General features: G+C 53.0%; 3 protein-coding genes across 4 annotated transcripts in view; 2 read left to right on the forward strand and 1 right to left on the reverse strand.

Annotated features, from left to right (window-relative positions):
• The first annotated feature begins 3,437 nt into the window (after positions 1 to 3,437).
• On the forward strand, positions 3,438 to 4,718 carry LOC130599455 (C-C motif chemokine 4 homolog). Its single transcript, XM_057409923.1, has 3 exons — positions 3,438 to 3,617; positions 3,901 to 4,015; positions 4,488 to 4,718. The coding sequence occupies exons 1-3, from the start codon at positions 3,545 to 3,547 to the stop codon at positions 4,582 to 4,584; spliced, it is 285 nt and encodes a 94-aa protein (XP_057265906.1). The 5' UTR covers positions 3,438 to 3,544; the 3' UTR covers positions 4,585 to 4,718.
• Positions 4,719 to 5,685: 967 nt separating this feature from the next.
• LOC130599461 (E3 ubiquitin-protein ligase TRIM39-like) lies at positions 5,686 to 10,498 on the forward strand. The gene is made up of 6 exons (XM_057409932.1): positions 5,686 to 6,168; positions 6,602 to 6,697; positions 8,051 to 8,281; positions 8,416 to 8,438; positions 9,169 to 9,281; positions 9,842 to 10,498. The coding sequence occupies exons 1-6, from the start codon at positions 5,731 to 5,733 to the stop codon at positions 10,411 to 10,413; spliced, it is 1,473 nt and encodes a 490-aa protein (XP_057265915.1). The 5' UTR covers positions 5,686 to 5,730; the 3' UTR covers positions 10,414 to 10,498.
• Positions 10,499 to 17,189: 6,691 nt separating this feature from the next.
• The window catches only part of LOC130599465 (C-C motif chemokine 4 homolog), a 60,316-nt gene continuing 53,944 nt past the window's right edge, over positions 17,190 to 23,561 (reverse strand). Inside the window, exons 2-4 of one of the 2 annotated variants that reach the window (XM_057409950.1) lie at positions 18,329 to 18,439; positions 17,930 to 18,044; positions 17,190 to 17,603 (exon numbers count right to left, since the gene is read on the reverse strand). In XM_057409950.1, the coding sequence (XP_057265933.1) occupies positions 17,516 to 17,603; positions 17,930 to 18,044; positions 18,329 to 18,398 (273 nt within the window). In that variant the 5' untranslated portion in view covers positions 18,399 to 18,439 and the 3' untranslated portion in view covers positions 17,190 to 17,515. Of the gene's footprint in view, positions 17,604 to 17,929; positions 18,045 to 18,328; positions 18,631 to 23,561 lie in introns of those variants that run through there. The other variant, XM_057409949.1, reaches the window with a different exon arrangement.

Here is a 23,561-nt window from a genome sequence, read left to right on the forward strand (position 1 = left end):
ATGTAGGATATGGAGGAGGTTTCAGAAATCAAAATATTTAGAGATTTGCATTATTTGTCTTAGCAGAAAGGAACAGCTAAGACTGAAATACGAAATCTTCCTTCAAGGAAAACAGTGAATAGGGGGAATAACAAAGGTGTCAAAACCTCCAAGAATTCCTTTTGCGATGAATGGAAGCAGAAAACACAGCCCAGGATATCTCAAAGGGGAAAGAATTCATTGAAAGTGTTTAGGCACATTCATATTCCTGATGGAAAATATTGATTTTTCAGAATGAATCTTGACATTTCCATCAAACCCATATTTGAATATTGCAAGAACATCCAGAACATTAGCTAAAAGCAGCTCCAGGCTGGGCTGTGTTGGTGTGAGCTGCATCAGCGAGGGTGTCCTGAGCCTGTTCTCCTCCTCTCAGTTTTATTCTGGTCTCTGTGTGGAGATGTGTAACAGGAATGCTAAGATTGGTCTGAGCAGGGGATGTGTGCAAATATTGGGTCTGAACGCACTGGTAGGAATGGCAGGAGCAGAGGAATGAAAGTGGTGGACATTGGTGGCACCTCAGTTAGCAGGTCACCAACTGCATTGCGATCACCTCGCCTCACCTCAGCTTGATCTCAGCTCCATCTCAGCTCATCTCTTTCCATGTGGTTTCCCAGTTGTCGTGGTTTAAACTCAGTCAGGTAACTCGTTCACTCACTCCCCCCCTTCTTTCCCTCCCCCTACTCCCAGAGGGACGGAGAGGAGAATCAAAAGAATGCAACTCCCACGGGTTGAGATAAGAACAGTTTAGTAACTAAGGTATAACACAGATCACTACTGCTACCACCAATAATAATAATGATAAAGGAAATAACAAGGGAAGAGAATACAACACCTCACCATCAGCCAACCGATAACTCACCCCCCAAGCCCGACCAAGCTCTGACTGATACCTCCTCCAACCCTGCAGTCTCCCAGCCCTTCCAGCTAACCCCAGTTACATCCTGGGCATGACGGGCTGTGGTATGGAATAGCTCTTTGGTCCGTTTGGGTCAGGTGTCCTGTCTCTGCTTCCTCCTGGCTTCCCCTCCTCCCTGGCAGAGCATGAGGCTCACAAAGTCCTTGGCCAAACCAAAACATCGCTATCAGCTCTGTTCCCCAGCTGAAAGTCAAAACACTGCACTGCACCAGCTACCAAGAAGGAGAAACATGACTGCTACTGCTGAACCCAGAACACCAGTCTGGCAGTGGGATCTGTGTCAAAGCCTGTTTCTAGCACCCCCAGCCTCAGTCTGCCGTCTGTTGCCTCAGGCAGGGGTGTTGGTCTGTTACCTTGGCCATCAGGCTGCCATGTCTCAGGCAGCACAGCAGTGGCTGGGACAGCCCGTGGGGACAGGGGTGTGCATGGGTGCAGGGTGAGGGGAACTGCTTGTGGTGCATGGCTGAACTGGGCATGGGGTTGGAAGGGAGTGGCTGCATCTGCCCCCCCACATCCTGGAAGCACAAATGCACACATGTTGCAGGAAGAGCTGGAGCAAGGAGGGAGAGTGCAGAGGTGCCGTGGATTTGGGATCATGGCTCGGGGGTTGGAACTGGGTGAGCTTTAATGTCCTTTCCAACACAAACCAGTCTGGGATTCTATGATTATAGAGCAGTCAGGATCCCAGATGAATCTGAAGAGCCTCAGCTGTTCAGAGTGGGGTACTGTAAGATACCTCTGTCACAGGCAAGTAAAGCCTCAGCCTTGATTTGGGCTGTCTTGATTCTGTCTGTGAGTTTAACCCCTGTGTATGATCTGGGATAGCAGCAATCCCATCAGTGGGGTAAGAGAGACGCAGAAAAGCAACTGGCTATGCTAAATCCTTCACTGGTGCAATGGCAAAGCTGGGGACTGTGCAACAATGGCGGCAGAGGATGTGGGAGGCTGCCTTCTTGCTCTGTGGTAGGAAGTGCCTGTTCCTGCTAAGGAAGCATCTTTCCCAAAGCCCTGCTGGCAGCGGGTGCCCTGGGATGCCAGGGCTCTGCAGGCTCAACCAGGCTTCCAGCTCCATGGCATCAAGGCACCCACGTGTGTGTGGTCTCACCCTGGCCCAGTTTTGCTTATTCGTAGTAACAGCGTCGTAGTGAAACAAAAGGCTCTGTGTAAAACAGATCCTGCAGTGCCACCTGGGCCACACTTCCTGTCAAGTCTGGATCACTTTTTCAATCAGTCTACTGAGACATGGTGATGGTACGTCCTTGGGTGTCCCAGGCCTGGAATCAGCTCTCCTTCAGCTGGTCCAGGGAATCTCTTAATTCTCTTCTACTTCCTCCTCTGGGTTCCTACAAGGCCACCACTTTTGGCAGCCGTTTCTCTTTTGTAATCTTCCTCCTCCATAGAGGAGCTAGATCCCTTTCTTCATTGGACCATCATGAAAGGCAGCCTGCTTGTGTGGCTTTCCCTCTGCAGCTGTGGTTGCCCAGGCCTGGGCACGTTCACTAGCACCATGAAGGTCTTGCTCTTCCTCTTATTCTCCTGAGGCTTCATCCACCAGCCTTTGCCCAGAAGCCAGCAGAGCCCTTCTGTATGGATTCAGCATTTGATAAGTGTTTTTTCTGCCAGTGCAGTGACACCATTCCCGTCCCAAACATGAGCTAAACCAGCAAATCTCTTCTCTATGTGTCTGTGGCTGCTGGGGAAATGACAAAGTAGCGTCAGGAGAGCGTCGATTCTACGCTGCTGGAACCAAATAATCACCTAAGCCAACTCTGCTGTGCCAGCACTGACATGGGCTTCTAGAGCTCTTTATAAACACTCATGGCTGATTCTCATGTCCATAGGTAACAGAGTGCTGTTTTAGCTGTCACTGATGTTTGTGAAACTGCAATGTAGCAACAGAACCAGTTTCCTAATAACTCACTGCAACTGATAGTCAAGGACAGAAGAGGAGCCCAGACCTGGGATGGCACCATGCTGTACCCTCTGCTCTGCATGTTTACATACTGATGGCCTTCTGGATCTCATGGAGAAAGTCCGCATCTCCCTGGGGCAGTGCTGCAAGCAGGGCAGACTCATGCTTTCTCTGAGCTCCAGTTGCTGTGGGAGAAGTGAATTATCCTAAGTCTGTCTGTGATGCAGATATTCTAGGAAACACGGTGTGTAGCAGTCACAGCCATCCTCCACCCATTGCCGTCATGTCACTTCTGGGTAAGCGGGTCATCTACTAATCTGAATTATTCCTTCTAGGTTCTCTACAGAGTCCTTTGGTCAGGAGTAACAGGAAAAGAAGAGAGGTCATATCCTGTTCTCTGTCATTTTGTGGTATCATATCATTATATGATATGGCACACCAGGGCACTGCTGTTATTGGGGTTCTGGGTACTTCACAAGAACCTCTGACACAGCACTTTTTCCATTGTGTCATGTCTTTCAGCAATGTTTCTGGTGTGTTTCCGTCCTTGCTCACTGTGTCTATAAATGAGCTGAACCCAGGAATCCCACATCAGGCACAGCAAGACCTGCAGCAGTTTGGCCTGACTCCTATAATTTATCTACTCCTACGATTTATCTCCACCCAACAGGAGCATGAAGACCTCCACAGCTGCCCTTGCTGTACTCCTTTTGGCTGTCCTCTGCTATCAGGTCTCCTCTTCTCCAGGTGAGTCCAAGCTCTCTTCTCCAAGGAGCTCTCTTTTCTACTCTTTCTGTGCTGTATAAAGTTTAGCAATGCTTGGCAGCTTTCTCTTCCAAGCATGTGCTGCAGGGAAGGAGAGGCCTGTCTTGCTACTCCTTGGCTTCCTGAGGGAAGGGTGGCTGCGGTGGGAACCTGTGTTGGGAACAGCACTGCCTGCAGCAGGGACCCTCTGCTTTTCTGACCCTGCTTCTCCCCACTGGCACTTTTCCCAGTCTGGTTTCGTCACAAAGTTTAACTTCTCTTCCAGAGGCTGTCAAGTTTGGTCGTTCCTGCTGCCACCGGTATGCAACCAATGAAGTTCCCTCGCACCGCGTGGTGACGTACGAATATGCAGGCAGGCACTGCCACCTGCCAGCCGTGATGTGAGTAGATCTCCTGCCCAAATACTGGCCACCCTGCTCCACAGAAGGGTGGCAGTGCCAGGAACCTACACAAGTCCTAGCAAGGGAAAACACCAGTCTGGGCTCTCCCATGCTAGAACAGCCTGGAGATACCTCAGAGGCCAATCCCGCATCCCAGGCAGCCAGTTTCTGGACCTCCCTATTGGATTTGCGTCAAAAGAGCTTTTGCTGACCACCCCTGTCATGCCCAGATAGCGGGACCCAGCCAGGATGGTGTCCTGACTGGACTAGGCAGGCGAGGACAAACTGGCTTAAGCAGCAGGGAGCAGATTCCCTGTAATGACATGAAGCCAACCCCCTACCCCATATTTCCCTGGGAGTCTGCAGCTATAGAAGTGTCTGGTTTGCTGGAGTTCATGGGTGGCAAGGAGCAGGCAGTTCCCCTCTTCTCCTCCTCCCCTGCCCTATCCTTTCACTGGATTTCCTTCTGCAGATTTATCACAGGCCAAGGTAAGAGAGTCTGTGGCAGACCTGGTGATAAGTGGGTCCAGGACATCCTGAATCACCACAACAACGCAGGCAGTGGATAAGCAACACCCTGCTTCCTCCAAGCATCCCCTCTGCAAGGACCTACTCTCATGGGCACCTCTGAGACACATCCCTGTTTTCTTATTACTCCTGAATTTGGCAGACTATTTAATACAGTGTTCAGCTCTTTAAGTTATATTTAAGTTAATTTGTTTGGCATTTCTGTGGAACTTTTCATTCTAATGTATTGACTGTGTTGAAGCTATTTTTGTATAATAAAAAAGAGCAAAACCTCCAGCTTCTCCCAGTGGCTCTCAGGATGCTTTGCAGTGACTGTGGTGGGCAGTGGAGGCTGGGAGCAGGTACAGGTTGACACTAGGTGGGTCTGTGGGGTGGTGGGATGGCTCCTGGATGTACAACCCCCTGTCACAGTGGAGCACTGCTCCTCCTGCCTGCTCCTGGCAGGTCTGTGGGCATCTCCCTGTGCTTCGTACCCCTTGCCTGCCCTATGTCCAAACTTGCAGCTCTCTGGGGTGGGTGGGTGTTGTGGGAGATGTTTTGGTGTTGTGCACTGAGTTCAGCCGGTGCCTTTAGACAGCTTGTGAGTATGCAGTGGGCAGGCAGCAGTAAAGGGCAGAGGGCAGGCAGCAGTAAGGGCAGTGGGCAGCCACCAGTAAGGGCAGTGGGCAGGCGGCAGTAAGGGAAGAGGGCAGGCAGCAGTAAGGGCAGAGGGCAGGCAGCAGTAAGGGCGGTGGGCAGGCAGCCGTAAGGGCAGTGGGCAGGCAGCAGTAAGGGCAGAGGGCAGGCAGCAGTAAGGGCAGAGAGCAGGCAGCAGGCAGGCAATGGCAGGGCTCTCATTGACGCCATGGGTGCTCTGCTCAGCACTCAGTGAACACTGTCCCCTCTGCCACCCAGTGCCTGCGCACAGGTTATTTCTGGCGCTTCCCGATTTATCACACTCTCCTGCTCGGTTTCTCTTTCCCTGGACCCACGGGGCTGGAGGAGCCCCAGCATTCCGGGCTGGCTGCAGCTGTCGCTGCCACGCTCCTCCCCCAGTCACGGCAGAGGCTTCGGTGGCCGGTGCCACACAGCAGCCAGGCCACTGCTCCCTGGCTCTGCTGGCGCTGCCAGTGCTGCCTCGCCAGCAGCTCACCGGCCGCGCCGACCGTGGTGGGAAGGAAGCACCTGGCAAGGCCACGGAGGCCACGATGGCCCTGGCGGGGGCCCTGGAGCGGCTGCAGGAGGAGGCCATTTGCCCCATCTGCCTGGAGTACATGAGCGAGCCTGTCAGCATTGACTGCGGGCACAACTTCTGCCGGGGCTGCATCGCCAAGCACTGCCAAGAGAAGGGTCTCTGGGCTGACGGGCCCTTCTCCTGCCCACAGTGCAGGGCCTCCTGCCACCGCAGTGGCTTCCGACCCAACAGGCAGCTGGCCAACATCGTGGAGAGCATCCGGCAGCTGGGGCTGCGGGGCGGGCAGGGGACGGAGCCGGCAGCAGGGACCCCGCTCTGCCCCCACCATGACGAGCGCCTCAAGTTCTTCTGCGAGGAGGATGAGGAGGCCATCTGCGTGGTGTGCCGGGAGTCCCTGCACCACCGCCCGCACACCGTCTACCCCATTGAGGAGGCCGCGCAGGTCTACAAGGTAGGGGAGGTTGGGGATCCCCATCATGCTCCGATGCACCCTGGGCACAGGGGGATCAGCTGCCAGGACCCCACTACCCCATTCCCAACAGCCCTGGCAGCACCGCCAGGACAGCAGAGGAGGGGTGGCAGAGACTGTCGCCTTGGTGGAGTGGTGCAGAGCTACTGGCACTCAAACCCCGTGTCCCAGCATCCCAGTAATGCTCCTGGCAGTGTGCCCCACACACCAGCACTGAGGGGGCAGCCACTTTGCTCTCCAAAACCTAAACAGTAAGAAAAACATGGGGAAAACCCAGGGAGCACAGAGAGGGTTAATGCTGGGAGTGGAGTGAGGAGCGCAGCTGCTGGGTTTGGGTGCCAGGGCCCAGCTGGCACCAGGACAGGAGCCAGCCTGTGGGTGCTGCTGGGGCTGAGCCCGTCTCTTCGCTTTCCAGGTCAAACTCCAGAAATCCTTGGAGCATCTTTCAAAGGAAGTGGAGGACGTTAGGAAGCGTGAGTTGGCAGAAAGGATGAAGAGCCAGGAGTGCAAGGCACGTGTCTGGCTTAATTCTAACAGGAGTGACCTTGTGCAACTGTAAAAAATTCAAGAGGAAAGAAGTGCTTTGTGAAGGGCAGCTCCCCCGAAACCACAGGGTTAAACAAACGGACACTGGCTATTTTGTAATTGCCCTTTGTTTTACAATATGTGCATGAGTTAGAAGCCAGGCATGAGCCACAAAGTGAGCTTTGCTCCACAGCAATAGGAGCTATTTTCGTTAAGAAAAAGAAAAGCTGAATTACTGCACCTCTGCCGGACTCCACAGCAGCCCAGGGAAAGCAAACACCGGCAAAACAGCTGCATTTCACATCCCTCCAGAAGCAGGGAAGTGAAAGTAACTGCAGGAAAGGAAGCACGGGACCGAGTTACCCAGCTCTGAGCTGGAGCTGATGATTAATCAGCTTTGGCAGAGAAAACTGGTTTCTCCAGTTGTCTGCTCAGCTCCGCTGCCTGCCCACAGCCCAGCCAAGCCCTGAAGTGTCCCCCTTGGGTCTAAGATGGGGCGGGGGATGGAGGTCGTGGATGAGCCATGTCACTGTCCCCTGTTCACCCGAGCTGGGGAGTCCCTTGTAAGCAGCTGGGAGGGGAAGTGGCTGCGACCATCCTTGCTTATCAAACCTCCATGACTCAGGTCCAAGAAATCATGTGCTTGGACAGAAAAATAAATGCAGTTCAGTTTCCTTTCATTTGTCTCCTGCAGTCTGAGGTTCCATGACCCTAGCTATCTGCAGCATGTTTTCCTGGTGCTTTGGGTTTTGAGCCAATTTATAGGGCTGAAAAGAAAATCCCTAACGCACCAGCAAACCATGCCTGTTGCTGTCTCCTCACCCCAGGCTGTGCTGAGACACCCTGGCTCCCCCTTTCCATACCTCCCCAGCCCTGGGGCTTCTTCCACCTCTTTCCCTTTGGAAAGAGGTTAACAACCCTTGGTTACCTTGTCTCCCTTGGTTAGCAACCAAGTCTTTTTCCAGCCTTTCTTCTGGGCGGCCCAAGCAGTGACTGTGTCTGGATCTAGCTAGAGGTACAGGTTGTACCACATCTAATACAAACCAGCCCTGATAGCATCCCCTCGCAGCCCAGTAGACCCCAGTGCTGCACCAAGTCATCATTACACATCCGATGTCCAGCTGAGCAGAAATGCCCTAGGCGGTCCTACTGCTGATAAACAGTCTGTGGAGTGGGAGCTCAGCACTTGGCCTCTGGCTGTTTTTTTTTAACTAAATGCACTTAGCAGAAAAATGTGGTGGTTTCCCAGGGCCTGATGCTGGCTGCTGGAGCATCTGGCCCCATCCTGTCTGCTGGCTAATATTGCCTGTCTTCACCCCATGTTTCTTCCTATCACAAGGAGACAGTGAAGAAAAAGCGAGAGAGGATTGTGAGCGAGTTCGGAAAGCTGCATCGGCTGCTGGCCGATGAGGAGAAGCTGCTTCTCCAGAAGCTGGAGGAGGAGGAGAAGAGGATTCTGCTGTTGATCAGTGAAAACCTGGCCAGACTGGTGGAGCAGAAGTGCTTGCTGGAGGAGCTGATCCTGGAGATAAAGGAGAAGATACATCAGCCAGCTGATGGGCTGCTCAAGGTCAGGCTATGCCACCAGCCCCGCTAACTCAACCCCAGTGCCTTTGCTGCCTGGGTGAGTGGCCAGGGTCAGACTGACTGGTGGGCACAAGGCTCTGGAGCCACACACCCAGAATGGTTTTTCTCTTCTTCTAGGACATGAAGAACGTTCTGTGCAGGTAGGTACCCATACTCCTACTGTCCTGGCTGCCTCCAGGCTCTGAGATGTTCATGTCTGGTCCATGTCAGCCACCCCTGGGAGCCAAAGGTCTTGCCTGGCCTTGTGTTGCATGAGATGTGTCCCCTCCTAACGGACATACTGCCCAACTGGCCTTGCTCCTTCCTTCCCAGAGCCTGGCACAGCCACTCACTGCATTTATAGCTCTGGTCCCATCATGGAACCCCAGCCTGGTTTGGGTTGGAAGGGACCTCAAAGCTCCTCCAGCCCCAACCCCTGCCACAGACAGGGACACCTTCCACTAGAGCAGCTTGCTCCAAGCCCCTGTGTCCAACCTGGCCTTGAACACTGCCAGGGATGGGGCAGCCACAGCTTCTCCGGGCACCTGTGCCAGCGCCTCAGCACCCTCACAGGGAAGAGCTTCTGCCTAAGAGCTCATCTCAGTCTCCCCTCTGGCAGGTTAAAGCCATTCCCCATGGCCTGTCCCTACAGGCCCTTGTCCAAAGCCCCTCTCCAGGTTTCTTGTAGTCCCTTTAGGCACTGGAAGCTGCTCAACCTGCTGATCACACTTATCAGCCTTGCTGATTAACAAGCAGTTACCCCTAGAGCTCACAGTCAAATAGCTCAAGGGAGAGATGTATCTGTGCAACAGAAAGGCATTAACCCCCCAGCAGGAGACTGGCAGTGCTGTGGGCTCTGGATACAGTCCATGGGCATCACTGTCCTTTCAGGTGTGAGGGGGTAACATTCCCATCCCCCATGGCTGTGTCTGTGACCCTGAAGGAGGACTACAGCATCCCAGAGCGCTGCCTGGGCATGAGGGACATGCTGAAGAAGTTCAAAGGTAAGGTGGCTGCTTTTGTGCCATCTCCTGGCACACCTGGGTCCTGGTTCATCCCCCTTTCCCACCCATACCCTGGGACTTGGGGAGTTTTTGTCAACAAGCTTTGTCCAACTGGCCCCTGTTTATTTACTGGTGAGTTTAGGCTGGTTTCATGGAGGGGAGACCTTCCTCCTGCTCTTGGATGGGTTATGAGGTGACCCTGAAGTCTAGGAGGTCACTCAGGAGTTTCAGGCTCCGCATTGCTCACAAGCTCCTGCTGTCAGTGTTGGTTGTTTGTGAAGCTGTGCTGGGGCCAGTGAAGCCATCCTCATTCTATTCCTGCTCTGCAGCTAGATGCCAAATGCTTTGATATGCTTCATGGTTAGCATGATCTTCTGTGTTGCACTTCTCTGCTGCTGGGCAGTGCTAGGAGCTGTGCAAAACTATGGGCACAAGCAAATAAATGTGGGAGGTGGGAAGATCTGGAAGAGCCCCCCACGTCCAAGTTTCAGGCACCTGCTCAGGTGCATGCCTGCAGACCTCTAAAGCCCCATTGTCCTTCCACCCTTCTCTCGCTCCAGTGGATGTGACTCTGGACCCCGAGACGTCACACCCTGAGCTCACCCTGTCTGAGGACTGCAAGAGTGTGCGGCGAGGGAGCAAGAAGCTTCTTCTGTCCCTCTTTGACAACCCCAAGAGGTTCAGCACGGCTCCAGTGGTGCTGGGGAGCCAGGTCTTCTTCTCAGGCCGCTGCTACTGGGAGGTACAGGTGGGAGACAAGCCAGAGTGGGGCTTGGGGCTCTGCAGGGAGTCTGCCAGCCGGAAGGGCAACATCCTCTTCTCCCCTAACAACGGCTACTGGGTGCTGCGGCTCCAAAATGGGGGCAAATATGAGGCCCTCACCTCACCTGTCTCCCCTCTGACCCTGGCCGTGAGACCCCGGCGCATTGGGATCTTCCTGGACTATGAGGCAGGAGAAATCTCCTTTTACAATGTGAGCGACCGCTCCCACGTTTACACCTTCACTGACAGGTTTTCGGGAAACCTCCGGCCTCTCTTTTTCCTGGGTGCCTTTTTGGGGGGCAGGAATGCAGAGCCCTTGGTGATCTCTTGGGTCAGGGACACACAAGGGACTGGGTGCATCATCCTGTGACAGCAGCTGCTCTGGTTTCTCACTTTTGGGCAGGGAGCTGGGAGCTCAACCAGCTCCTCCTGTGAGCAGGGCAGCACTGGGGAAATACCTGGCGTGCCTTGGTGCGTGTCCCCTGTGTGCTCCTGGCTGCTGGGGGTGACCTGACAAGTGTGACACCCGCCATGCGCCTGACACCCGCCATGCGCCTGACACCAGCCATGTGCCTGACACCCGCCATGCGCCTGACACCCGCCATGCACCTGACACCAGCCATGTGCCTGACACCCGCCATGCGCCTGACACCAGCCATGTGCCTGACGCCAGCCATGTGCCTGACGCCAGCCATGTGCCTGACACCCGCCATGCGCCTGACACCAGCCATGTGCCTGACGCCAGCCATGTGCCTGACACCAGCCACGTGCCATGCCTGTGCTGGGAAGGACATTTTGCACTGGGGACGTGCCACAACCCTTGGTGCTGCCGATGGGGCCAGGGTAGCCCCCTGATCACCCTGCTGCTTGTGGCATGGGCTGATGGAAGAGGTATGCACCCAACCTAATGTGTAGTGCTGATTTTAGTGTGAATTATTCTGGAACAAGGCAATAAAGTGTTGATGTGGAGAGCCTCTGCAATGAGCAGTGTGGTTTTGTGGCACTTCCATCCCTGGTTGTTACCCCCAGCTAATCTGCAATGTCTCAGAGGCAAAGGGTGCTGCTGGATCTGGTCCTGCCCAGCCTAAAGAGAGTCCTAGAGAGATCCTGCTGTGGCATCCATGAGACACTGCACTAAACCAGGCACCCACCCAGAAAGAATTTGGTAGCAGCATCTGCCTGTGTAGTTGGCCATGCTTCAGCATCAAAGAGTCATAGAACCATGGAATGATTTGTGTTGGAAGGTACCTTAAAGCTCACACAGTTCCACCCCCCTGCCACTTTCCACTAGAGCAGCTTGCTCCAAGCTCTGTCCAGCCTGGCCTTGAACACTGCCGGGATGGGCTGAGGCCTTTGGTGAGGGTGAGGGGACATCTGTGCAGGTGTGGGTGGTTGCTGGGCTGCTCTCTCTTGTCCCACAGTGGGCTGATAACCTCCAGGTCTGGTAGCTCCAACTCCTCCACCTCCCCTCACAAGCCACAAGGGTGGGAAATCTCTAGGCGTGGGAGGTGCTGCGTTGCTGACCCCAGGACAGGGACACTACAGGGGCTGCAAAACTCTGGAAAGGAGAATAACCCAGTCTCTGCTGATGTTTCCAAATTCCCCTTTGATTTCTCCTTTCCCTGAGACATCTCCTGGAACATCCCTTCTGCTCCAGGCTGTATTGTTGCCCCAGCCTCTTGCCTCAGTCTGCCACTGTGTTGCTGGAGGAAAAGCTCTCAGGTTCTTAAGCTTCACTGTGGCATCAGCCAGTTCTAGTCATCTAAACCAAAGTGCTGTGGTACAGAGGGCCAGGAGACAGGAGACACTGCCTGGGGTAGGTGGGGTGGAGGCAAGGCCAGCAGCTGTGTGCTGCCAGCTGGAGCTCACCCTTCAGACAGAAATAATGAATCTGCTTAATTTAAAGATGAATTCAATTCAAATGAAATGAGACCTGATAAAGCATGGTCTTAAATGCTCAGCACAATTTCTCTGGGGATGTCCTGGATGGTGCTTTAGGAGTATCCCAGTGAGAAATGATGCTGGACCTGAGAAAGCAGCTCCTCTCACCTTGAATTTCATTGCATTTTGGAGAGTCTCACCCTTCCACCTCCAGCTGCAGGCTCTTTATTTTGGAGGCTGTGTGGCAGGGAGAAGAGACCAGCTGGAAGTCCCAGGTTTGCCATGTCCCAGGAAGGAGAAAGGCAATGGGTCTTGGTGGGCTCTGCAGCTCAGGAGGAAGGTCTTGGTGGGCTCTGCAGCTCATTGATCTCCATGGAGATCTTACAGAGGGAGTTTATGGAGCCTGGGGAGATGAGAAAGGGCATGAACCTGGAGACCTTGTCAGAGAGCTGGAACCAGAGGCAGTGGAGGGTGGGAGTGGTGAGGGCAGCCAGGGAACCTGTTGTGCACGGTGACAGTTGGGAAGGGACAGCCTAAGTGTCACCAGGGGCAGGAGGAAGTGGTAGGATGGAAACTGTCCAGAAAGCAGGAGCAATCTGACTGTGGCAAGCTGACAGATGAGTGGCATCTGCTGTGGCACCAGAGGGATGAAGAATGTTTCCAAAGAGGTGTGAGGAAGTGCAATATTTCAGAGATCTTGCAAAGAGGGGGAAGAAATGAAAGAGCAGGAAGGATATGAAATCACTCCAATGCAGCATCGAAGGCATTCCTAGAAATCATGAATCTGCCTCTCTCAAGAAGGAGAGTAAAGGCTGAAAGCATGAGATAGCTCTGAATACGCTATGAAAATTTCTGTCTTGCTCTCCACATCATCTGCAACTAAGATACTGCCCAGGGCTGGTACCAGTCTGCTCTGAGATACCCAGTCTGAGTGGTAATGGGCATCTAGACAAAAGCCAGCAGCTGGCTTTTAGAGCTCCCTGGTGACTTAAAGCTAAGTTGCTCCTAAAGCTATTTGCAAACACGTTTTCTGTTTAAGTCCGAACAAGTTGAGCTGGCCCCTGTCCTTGGTGGAAGTGCATTTGTTGCCTGGCTCTGGCCTTTATGCAGATCCTACCCAGCAAGGACCAGGTCCTGCTTGGACCACCCACCTCTGCCATGAGGTAGATCTGCATGGCACAGCATGGTCTGACCCAAGCATGTGGATCTTTCTGCAAGTGCTCCTGCTCCCCAGATACCCGGCAAACTGGTGATGCTCACACAGCCTCATAAGATTGTTCATTGCCAAAGGGGCTGATCTGTATGTGGCAGGATAATCACAGTCACACCATGTCTGTTTGGTTTCTATATGCTGAAAGGAGATGAGCACATACATATGCATATACATATATTTTACAGGGACATTTTTGGTTAATAGTCTCTTGCTCTGGTGAGTCCCAAACTGATCTGCTCAAGATTTCTGATGTTACTGAAGGCAACAGTCCCTTGGGATACCACGTCTGGCAGAACAGCCACGGACAGGGTCATCAGGGGGCTGTTTTTCTGAGGAATCAGTAGACTGATGTCACATTTTTGAGCTAGGGCAGTTTGGTCACCCAGAGGCATGGACAGTGTCCCCTGCAGCAAAATTTATAGACCTGAGGGTTTAGAAATGCACTTTCTCAACAAATATTAACTTCTTTCTTTCTCTTTTAGTGCAGTGAAAAATGCTTCGTCATCTTGAGGGGGGATGTGAGTAGTCATCTCTGTCTAAGAACTGAGCAGAAGTGTTCTTGGTTGCCACTTCTTCCTCCTGCTGGCTGTTATGTGGAAGGTGATACACAGGCACCATTTCTAGCATAATACTTCCATGTCTTCCTCAGCCCTGGAAGTCTGGAACATATCACTATTTTTGAAAATACTACTTTTGTATGCAGCATGCAAAACCATCCCCTTTTACATGCCTTTTTTTTTGGATGCTGGCCTCCCAAAAGAGTATTCCTCATCTTGGTGTCACTGGGAAGAGCTGTTTTGGGTGGAGGACTGAGCCTCGCTCCCTGTAGCAAGCCAGGGCCCTGGTCCCTGGGATGGTAGGGGAGGCAGAGAGCTGGAACTGCTGAGTGTGCTGACATTTTGCCTTCAGGATGTTTAATTCCTCTCTGAATAAAGTGGAGATCTAAAAGCCATCAGCCCATGATCTTTGATTGCCACTAATCCCCACCTCACTGAGCCCAGCCCAGCTCCTCCTTCTACGCCAGACCGACCTCCAACTCTCCTGGCTGTTGGTATACCCCAAAAAGCTTACAGACACACTAGGGTGATACAGACAGCAAATATGTAGAAATGTGCATGTCTATTATGATAATGGTGTTGTTCTTATCACAGTAATGATTTATTTTTGTTCACCACTTGGCTTTCCCAGGGTTTCATTAAAAATACTTTTATATACACTGCACAAAATGTTTAGTAAATGCCACACTCTAGTTTCAGAATGTCATTTACTAGTTTACAAATTCTGAAACCCTTGACACCATCATTCTTGTCTTGGTCTGAATCTAAAGGAAACGTCCTGTACGCCTCCCTCCTCTTGGGTCCCAGTATCCCCAGTATGTGCAGAGTAATCGCTGGGTGCAGATTTGAGCTCGTGGTGACATGGGTACTGCAGGCTCTGCCTGCCTGTCCGTACTCCTAACCACTTTCCTGCATTCCTCCTCCTCCTCCTTTGCAGAACGTGATGGCTCTGAAGATCTCTAGGAATGCTTTCTCCATGCACCCACTGCTTGCTGGCTGGCCTTGGAGGCAGCTGCTAGCTTGCTCAAAGCTGCTCTCTGCCTTTGCCTTGCTCGTGCAGGCTTCATTCACACCTCAGTGCTGGGGGTGTGGGTTAACAAGAGAGCTGTGCTCCTCACATGCGCTTCTCTGAGCTGTCACATGTAGGCGGGTGTAAGATCAAGAAAGACATGAGCAATTCAGGACTCCCTGCAGCCTCCCTGAATAGCAGTGAGGAGTTAGCTGAGGTACCCAGGGTGGGTGTCTGCTGTGGGTGGCTTGAATGTGACCTGGGTTCTTAAGGATGTTGGTTCATGGGGTTGTTTGCAGCAGGCTCAAACAGTGCATGGGCTGGATTGTGATCCTTGGATGACTCTGCACTGTGTATCCTTCAACAAGAAATGCCAAGGCTGCTCCCACAGCGACAGATAGAGCTTGTACCCAGGAAGAACTGTAGAGGCTCAAACCATTTTGGGATGACCACATTGCAGGTCTTCCACATCCTGTCCTCTGCTCCAGCTGTTCCCTGGAGTGAGGACAGCTCTCAGCACTCAGCTTTGTGCCAACCCCAGTCTGTCGAGAGTGAAGCTATGTGGCTCTGGCACTCAGATATGGGGCAGGCTGGTACCCAACAACCAAGGTGTCCTTGGTCTCCAGCATGGTCAGGATGAGCCTGGTGCCCAGGGCAGGCCATGGGGCATGTGGTGCCTGGGGAGTCAGGGCTGTGAGCAGACCTACTTCCCTCCTGCACAAGCAGCTCCTCATCACCAAGGCACAGCTGCCTTCATGGTGATGTCCACCCGCGCCTCCTGGCCATCAGCATCTCAGGGAAGGGTGCTCTGGCCCTGCTCACTGGCACAGTTCTTTTAACCTCCTCCTCCCCAGGGGATATTTTAGGCTGGGTGCAGTCAGCACTGCATTGGGATGACTGATAGAATGCTCATCGCCCAGCTGAGGGCTGCAGTTCCTGACTTGACAAGGTGCCCAACATAACTGATATGCTCCTTGCTCCCTCAAACACCCCCTCGTCTGCCTGGTCCCTTCCAGCCACACCTGAGGCTCTGCTCTCTGGGTAGCTCCCACCCAGCCTCTACCCTGTGCCTGCTCATCCTCATTCTCTCCAAGGAGCCTCCTTCCTTCGTCTCTGCAGCCCTAACATATGAAAGATGTGGAGATGCTGGAGCAAGGCCAGAAGAAGCCACAGAGATGCTGCAAGTGCTGGAGCAGCTCTGCTCTGGAGCCAGGCTGAGAGAGCTGGGCTGGTTCCACCTAGAGAAGACAAGGCTCTTTAAGGGGAGGCCTTAGAGCAGCTCTGGTGCCTAAAGGGTCTACAAGAAACCTGGAGAGGGGCTTGGGACAAGGGCCTGTAGGGACAGGCCAAGGGGAATGGCTTTAACCTGCCAGAGGGGAGACTGAGATGAGCTCTTAGGCAGAAGCTCTTCCCTGTGAGGGTGCTGAGGCGCTGGCACAGGGTGCCCAGAGAAGCTGTGGCTGCCCCATCCCTGGCAGTGTTCAAGGCCAGGTTGGACACAGGGGCTTGGAGCAAGCTGCTCTAGTGGAAGGTGTCCCTGCCCGTGGCAGGGGTTGGAACTGGATGAGCTTTAAGGTACCTTTCAGCTCCAGTCATTCTGTCCTTCTGTTATTCCTGCTCCGCTCCCATGTGTCTCACTGGTGTTCGTGTTTGTCATCCCAAACTCAACGTGTGAACACTGGAGAGTGAGCTGAGTGCAGGCAGGTCTCTGACTTGAGTATTCCATTGAGCTGCCCTAAAGGCACCAGAAGTCCAGGCAGGGGGAACCCAAACCCTTGTTGTTCATCCAATAGCATGTGTCCAGAGCTGATCAGAGGAGCTTAAATGCCATCAGTGGTGTGCTCGATCTCCTTCAGCTCCAGCAGGAGACCAGCGCCAGGGCTGTGGCAGACATGACTCCTTGAAGGGGCAGCTCATGCCCTGGGGCTGAGCTGGGTGATTGCAGGGGATGCTGCATCTCTGGACAGGCAATCCCAGGGTTGGGCAGGTTTCTGAGGCACTGAGACAAAGCACCTTTTCACATAAGGGGGCACATCTACTATAAGTGAGACTTTAATGAAACACAACTTCATCTTGTAGTGAAACGTATTTTTTCCATCCTCGGCTCGGGGAATAGCTGATCCATTTTAGCTGAAGGTCTCAGAAAACTTCTCCTGAAACAGCCAGTACATTAAATTTCATCCCCTAAAGGTAACATAATTAACTATAATGGGGGCAGCAATGGAGTTTAACCAGTTGCTGGTAGTCATAATGAGGTAAACACCTTATAGAAGGAATGAGCCAAGCTACCTGAATGGAATCTATGCCCTTCTCACACCTACTCCTTCATGTTTTTTCTCTTCCTTTTTTGCAAAACAGGAATGTTCAGACAGTGAAATCTTGTGGGGGTTTCGACAGCATAGGAAAGGGAATAAAGAACATGGTGCCACTATAATAATTTCAGCTATTGTCATTGCAAAGAATTTCAATAGAGGCAAAGACAGAAATTTCTTAGAAAAATATTTCTTTATTGAAATTTTAATTAAATATTGCATCAAAAATTCAATTCATTAAATACAGAAAATATAACTTGCGCATGAGTCTGCATTTAAAAAAATATATCTTTTAAATAATATTCTTGTTTGTCTGCAATGGAGTTATTGCACCTTATCTCTCCCCTATAAAAAAAATAAATAGCAAAACACTGAAGTCAGATTCTGGACCATTTTCAGTTTCTCAGCTCTCTTTAAATGCCATGCAAGCATTTCTGATGGAGCCCGCAGATGGCTGGGGCTCTCTCGTCCCAGCAATTGGAGACATGGCTGGCAGGATCTCACTGCAGCTCCAGGTCATTCCTGTACTGCTTGACCCAGTCCTGATCGGGGTCAGCGCAGACTTGGCGGCCCTTCTTTGTGATAAACCTGTGGGGTGCAGAGAGGTAAGGTTTTGGTGGGAGGGCGCTGCACTGGGAGGAGCTCTGCCCCAAACCCCGGCTTTCCCAAGAGTCAGCAGAATTTGGGCACGCAGAATGCCGTGCCTATCATGTCAGGCTGTCACCAGCTAGCTTGCGAAGTGGCAGAGCAGGACTGGCCTGAGCCTGTGGACCACCCCCTTATACATCTTGTCCCCCCATCCCTCCCATCCCTGGGGCCAGCCTCCATCCCCTCTCCTGTGAAAAGAGTCTTTCCCTGGTTGGATCCTCAGCCCAAAGGGAAAGCCCACCACTGCCCAGGAGAAGAGGACTTACACGACGGCTTCCTGGGGGCACTGGCTGCTGGTCTCATAGTACTCTATCACGAAGCTGCGGGGCAGCTGCCGGGATGTGTAGGTGAAGCAGCAGGAGGTTGGTGGGTCGGAGCCAACTGTGAAGGGCAAAGGTGGCTCTTGTCAGTGGCAAGGTCTGGGGAGCATGTGGATTCTTTCCTTTTCTGGGCTCACCCTGAACCGACATTGACAGAGCCCATGCCATGATTTGAGCTGTGCCTTTCCCATGGCAGGAGAGACCCAATGTCCCTGAAGCACCTGCCAGGGGATGGTCTGACACAGGAAGGGACCCAGGGATGGAAACACTGGCAGAAGGCACCCTGCCCCAGCAGTGACATCTGTCCTGTCTCCAATTAGAGAGGAGGAGGAGAGCTGGACTTACTTGGTGCAGCAGAGGTCTGGTAGCAGAAGGCAGCAATGAGAATGGCAAGGGCAGCCACAGAGACCTTCATGTCAGATGCGAAGTGGTGGCTGGAGCTGAAGCAGGCAAGTGGAGCTTGTCAGCCTCTTCTCTGTCTGATGCTGAAACAGTCAGCAGCTCCTCAATTTATGGAGTGAGGAGGTCCATGCAGCGGCTTGCGTAGGCACGGTGGAATTTCCACTAGAGGAGAGGCTGCTTGTGGTGCAAGTCTCATGGTGGAACAAAGCAGTAGCCTCAGCCCCAGAAGGGTGAAGCTACCCCCTTGATTCAGTGCCTTCCCAGTAACACAGGATATGAAACAATTACCACTGCTATTTGTGCCGCTTTCATGCATGTTCCTTAGTAAGAAGTTCCCCTATGGAGGTTCCTGCATTTGCCAACAGGCTGCTGTTACCCAACCTGCCCAAGCAGCTTGGAGGTGAGAGTGCATCCTTCCAAGGGCTGAAGAGTATGAATGAGATGAGGCCCGTTAGGGAGAAAGGGGCTGAGGTGTCCTCTGCTGTGGACTGTTTCCCTCCCACATCTGCACAGCCCATGCTGCCCCAGTAGCAGGAGATTGGAGCTGTCACCAGTGGGGTCCATGACCTGTCTGTGCTTCACATAGTTTGAAGGGACTCAGGGCATGTCCTGCTGCCATGGCAGCACTGCAGGCACCAGCACGGATGGAGGTACGCATGAAATAAGACTTCCAGAAGCTGAAGCACCAGGGATTGTTCACTGGAAAGGAGCTACTAGCCTAAACACAGACTACTGTGGAGGTCTACGAAACTCCTCCCTGTCCCTAAGGAGGAGAGGGAAGGCCTGGCAGGGACACGACGGATGCTCTGGGAAGAGCTGAGGGCTGTCCGGCTGTGAGGAGATGTTCCTAAGAAAACATCTCTTCTCAACAGGAAGCAGATGCATTTCTTGGACATGTCTCCATGTCACCATTTTCAACGCTCCCAGCCATCCAGTAAATAATTCTGTAGTTTCCAAATATCACTCCAGGGCTGCATGGTGTGCACAGCCCGCCACCAGCCATGGCAGGCTAGCTCCATACAGGTGACCTGCTCTGTTCTGTGTAGGCAGAGGAGTCTGGAGGAGAACACAGTCCTGGACTTGCACAGGAGAAGTGCCAGAGGTGGCCTGTCTTCAAAGAGAAGGGACACCTTCCATAGAGCAGCTTGCTCCAAGCCCCTGTGTCCAACCTGGCCTTGAACACTGCCAGGGATGGGGCAGCCACAGCTTCTCTGGGCACCCTGTGCCAGCACCTCAGCACCCTCACAGGGAAGAGCTTCTGCCTAAGAGCTCATCTCAGTCTGCCCTCTTAAATCTTTTCAGGAATCATGGTCAACCTGTGTCTACCCTTGCCCTGCCAGCAGCCCTCAGTGCTTGTGGTCAGCAGGACAGGCCATCTGAGGTGGTCTGGATGATATTGCATCGATTTACATAGAGGAATATGATGAAGCTTTTCTGCAAACCGCCAAAAAAATCCCAGGAGAAAGTGCTAAGTAAAACAAATGCCCAAAATAAATTGGGTGATAGCAGAAATAGGGAAATTCTTGATCTTGAATGAAAGGGGAACCCTGCAAAAAACGGTGAAACTGGCTGATGTAAGTTGCTATTGATAGCTGTGTTTAATGACAAGGAGTCAAGATTCAGAAAAGGAAGTGCTTAGAATTGTCCTGAGTTCAGAAACTGCATCTAGGCCAAGCTCCACTTCCCCCTGCAGCAGTGTCTGGGCCATCCTGCTCTGAGTGTTGGCACTGGTGACTTTCCATCAATGCACGGAAATTTTGCCCCCACCATTCTCGACATTTCTGGAGAAATGTTGGAATTCTGTAGATGATGTCATGTCCCAGAACTGGCTCCAGTGGTACCTGTCCTGTGGCAGTGGCTGGAAAGCACAGGTCCACACTGTGCAGGGTGAAGGGGGGTGCGTGGCCATCATGACAGGGTGTGAGCGGTGCTGGGCACTGCTGGCCATGCTGCACGGGAGACCCCTTTGTGTCCCTGAAATCACGTCACGCCAGGAAGATGTTTGTGGCCGATAAGAAAATGTTATCCTGTTGAAGGTTTAATCTGTCTCCAGCAAGGGCTTTTTCCGAAAAACAAATAAAACAACCATAAAACATGAGTGAGCTTTAAGGTCTCTTCCAACCCAAACCAGCCTGAGATTCCATGATTCTATGAGAAAAGCCTCCTTGCTTGCTCTGCTAGGATGAAAAAGAAAATCAGTTTATAAATCAGCCCAGTGGGGCTTGTTTGCTAGTCATAAGCAAGCAAAAAGGAAAAGAAGCCAGGCAGAACTAAATTGCTTTCCCTGCCGTTGCTGCTCCTGGAGCCCAGCTCTCCAGGAGGCTTGAGTGGGCTGGCTGTGGGTGGCCTCCAGAGCACAGGGTGAGTGGCTGCACCCCATGGGTGTTTCGGGGATGTTCGAGAATCTCGACTTTCCCTGATCACAGAGGGGGCTGAGACCAGGGTTGTTGGCCTTTAACTTGTGTCAGGGCCATTGCCACAGCTGGGGACTTCCCTGTGCATGGCCCTTGGAGCTCCTGAAGACCCTGTGCCCACCAGCAGCAGTGTGCTGGCAGGGACATGCCAGGTGTCAGTCCCCCCCCAGCCCTGAGGGGAGGCACAAGCTTTCCAGCGAGGTGTGAGCTTTCCATATGCCGTGGTCATGCACGGAGCCCGGCAGTGGTGCTCAGATGTTTACCAGCCTCATGGTTTATTTTGGGCTTGCTGCAAGGCTGCAAACCACTTCCCATGTGTGGGGGCTGTTTGTAGGTTAGGGCGCTCTGCAGGTCCTGCTCCCCGTGATGTTGAGGGTTTTGCTACCCCAGATGGGCTTGTGCTCTTTAAAAGGGCCATTGTCTGGCTGCCTGGGCCAGCTCTGGCTCTGCCTGGCACAAGCATTCCCTGAGGCAGAAGGGAGGGCTCAAGGAGTTCTGCCATAACCCCACAGCCTCCCTGTGCGGCCTCCTGCATCCCTCTGGACTGTTCGTGGACGTGCAGCCACGGGAGGGACTTGCTGTAGATGGTTTGCTGGTGAGAGCAGGGAGAAAGAGGGGATCTCGGCTCTGTCTGGGATCACCTTTGCCCCAGGCTGCGAGTGGAGGGACAAGGCTGCAGTCCCCAGGGCACCCTATGCCCCAGAGCTCCCATCCGCTTGTGGGCTTATGGGCAAGAGGAGAAAATGGCCAGCAGGAGTGACTGGAATGGGGTAATAGCCCTTTACAGGGTCCAAGGTCCTTCTGATGGTGCTACAGTGCCAGGCTGGGATGGTGCAGCAATCATGGGTGAGTGGAGGCTTCTCCATCAGCCTGGGCAGAGCCCTCACCATTGCAGTAGCAAACTGCCCTGCTTCCCCCTGCCCTGGGGTATGTGCCTTGTGGCTCTTGGAAAGAGCAGGATTTGGGGCGGGGGGGGGGAGGTTGAAGGAGCCCCAGAGCCTCTGGGCTAATCCTTGTCACCATCTATCACAGGGGACAAAGACTCAACACCCACTACAACATCATTCCCTAAAGTCTTCCTGTTTGAATAATTTAAGCTTTCTTTTTCTACCCTGCTTGCACCAAAACAAATCTCATGCCCCAGTCTGGGTGAGGCTAACATGATAAAAATGGCTCATTTCCAGGAGTAATAAAGGAAGCTTGACAGTGATCGGCTTGCCCAGACTGTGGGAACTGTGACAGCAGAGGGCTCTGGGATTTGACAGAGAAGCAAAAAGCAGCGTACAGAAGCAGAAAGATGAAAGCAGAAGCTGGCCTCAGAGGCTGTTGAGGGTGCCTTGCTCTGGGAGTCCCATGGCCGGGGAGAGGTGCCCCCCTGCCAGAAGGCTCCTCAGCACTGCAGGGGAAACAACATCACAGCTGACAAAAGGCAGTTTTGTCAGCACTAAACAGTCTGTGCCGATGACACAACCAAGCAACTGCAGCTGCAGCAGCTCCTTGCAGATGCTCCTCCAGCTCTGTCAGATTCATTAGCAGTAAATGACGTCTCCTTTCCTTCCATTGACCATCTCAGGGCTGCCAGATGGAGGATGGAGCTGCCTGATGCAGATCACACTGCACGCCCCATCACACCTCCCCTCCACACCAGTGCTTCGTGTGCTGCTGGCCCTGTGGTTGCTCCTCGCAGGTGGCAGGCTGGGGAGCAGAAGTTGTGAAGTTCCCATGAGCAAAGCCACCCCTGGCTGGTGTTAGCCACAAAGCTGTCGTTCTGCAGCCACAAACCTTCTCACCCGGCAATGCATCTTGCATTTGTTCCCTGTGCACATGCTAGCACAGAGGAACATGAAACTGCCACTGTTGGTTTCTGCATGATTAATTTCCATGGCAAGAAGCCACAATTTGGTTTTGCTTGGCAGCAGTTCACCAAGAGCTGGAGGCACTTCTTGTTCCGTCATACACCTCTGTCCAGAGCTGCTCAGACGAACCCAGGAAAGCAGAGTTGGTTCTGCCAGGGCTTGCTACGAATCCAACAGAACTCAACACTTCTCCCCATACCTGTGTCAGGACTCAGAGAGTCTATGGCCCCAATAAAAGCACACGCTCAGCCACTCTCGTGATGTCTCTGCCCATTTGCATGGCGAGCTGGTGGCCTGCCACAGCCAACAGCACCAGTGTCCTGGGGTGTAACGCAGCGTAAGACCATGCAGGGAAGCAGGAGTGCAGAAGAGATCCTCCCAGGGAGGGTAAGCATGGGGAGGACCAGAGCATCACTTGTCTCAGGGGCTTTGGACCTTCCTTCTGTCCCTGCCAGAGACAAGCCACTTGGTGAAGGTTGGTGACTCCACTGCTCTCACTTGCTGCTCCACGGTAGCTGAGCTGCGGTTTTGTACTTCTAGAGAGGAAAATGCAGGTCCAGGAGCTCACCCGCAGGCCTTGGCATCCTCTCTGCAGTGGAGGGGGGCTTCGACTCCAGCTGCATCCGCAGGGTGTTGCAGGATGTTGGGAAGCCCCAGGTCACCCTCTCCCTGATTTGCCCTGCTTCCTAGGTTGGAGCTGTCCTGATCTGGTGACCTGCTGAGGCTTGAAAGTCTCTCCCATGCCAGGCAGGTTCTCCACCATTTGTTTCTCACTTTTTTAGCCAGATAATCCATCTTGTACTCAAGGAAACTTTTGGAGGGCTTGGTTCAGGCTGGCAAAATATCTCAGGTGTGGGAAACCTCCTCTTGCAGTGAACTCCATGTTCCTCTGGGGACTGAGGTTGA

This window comes from Pezoporus wallicus, unplaced genomic scaffold (assembly GCF_028554395.1).
Source record: "Pezoporus wallicus isolate ANWC-B61680 ecotype Strahan unplaced genomic scaffold, APGP_CSIRO_Pwel_v1 contig_10012, whole genome shotgun sequence".
NCBI classification, from domain to species: domain Eukaryota; kingdom Metazoa; phylum Chordata; class Aves; order Psittaciformes; family Psittacidae; genus Pezoporus; species Pezoporus wallicus.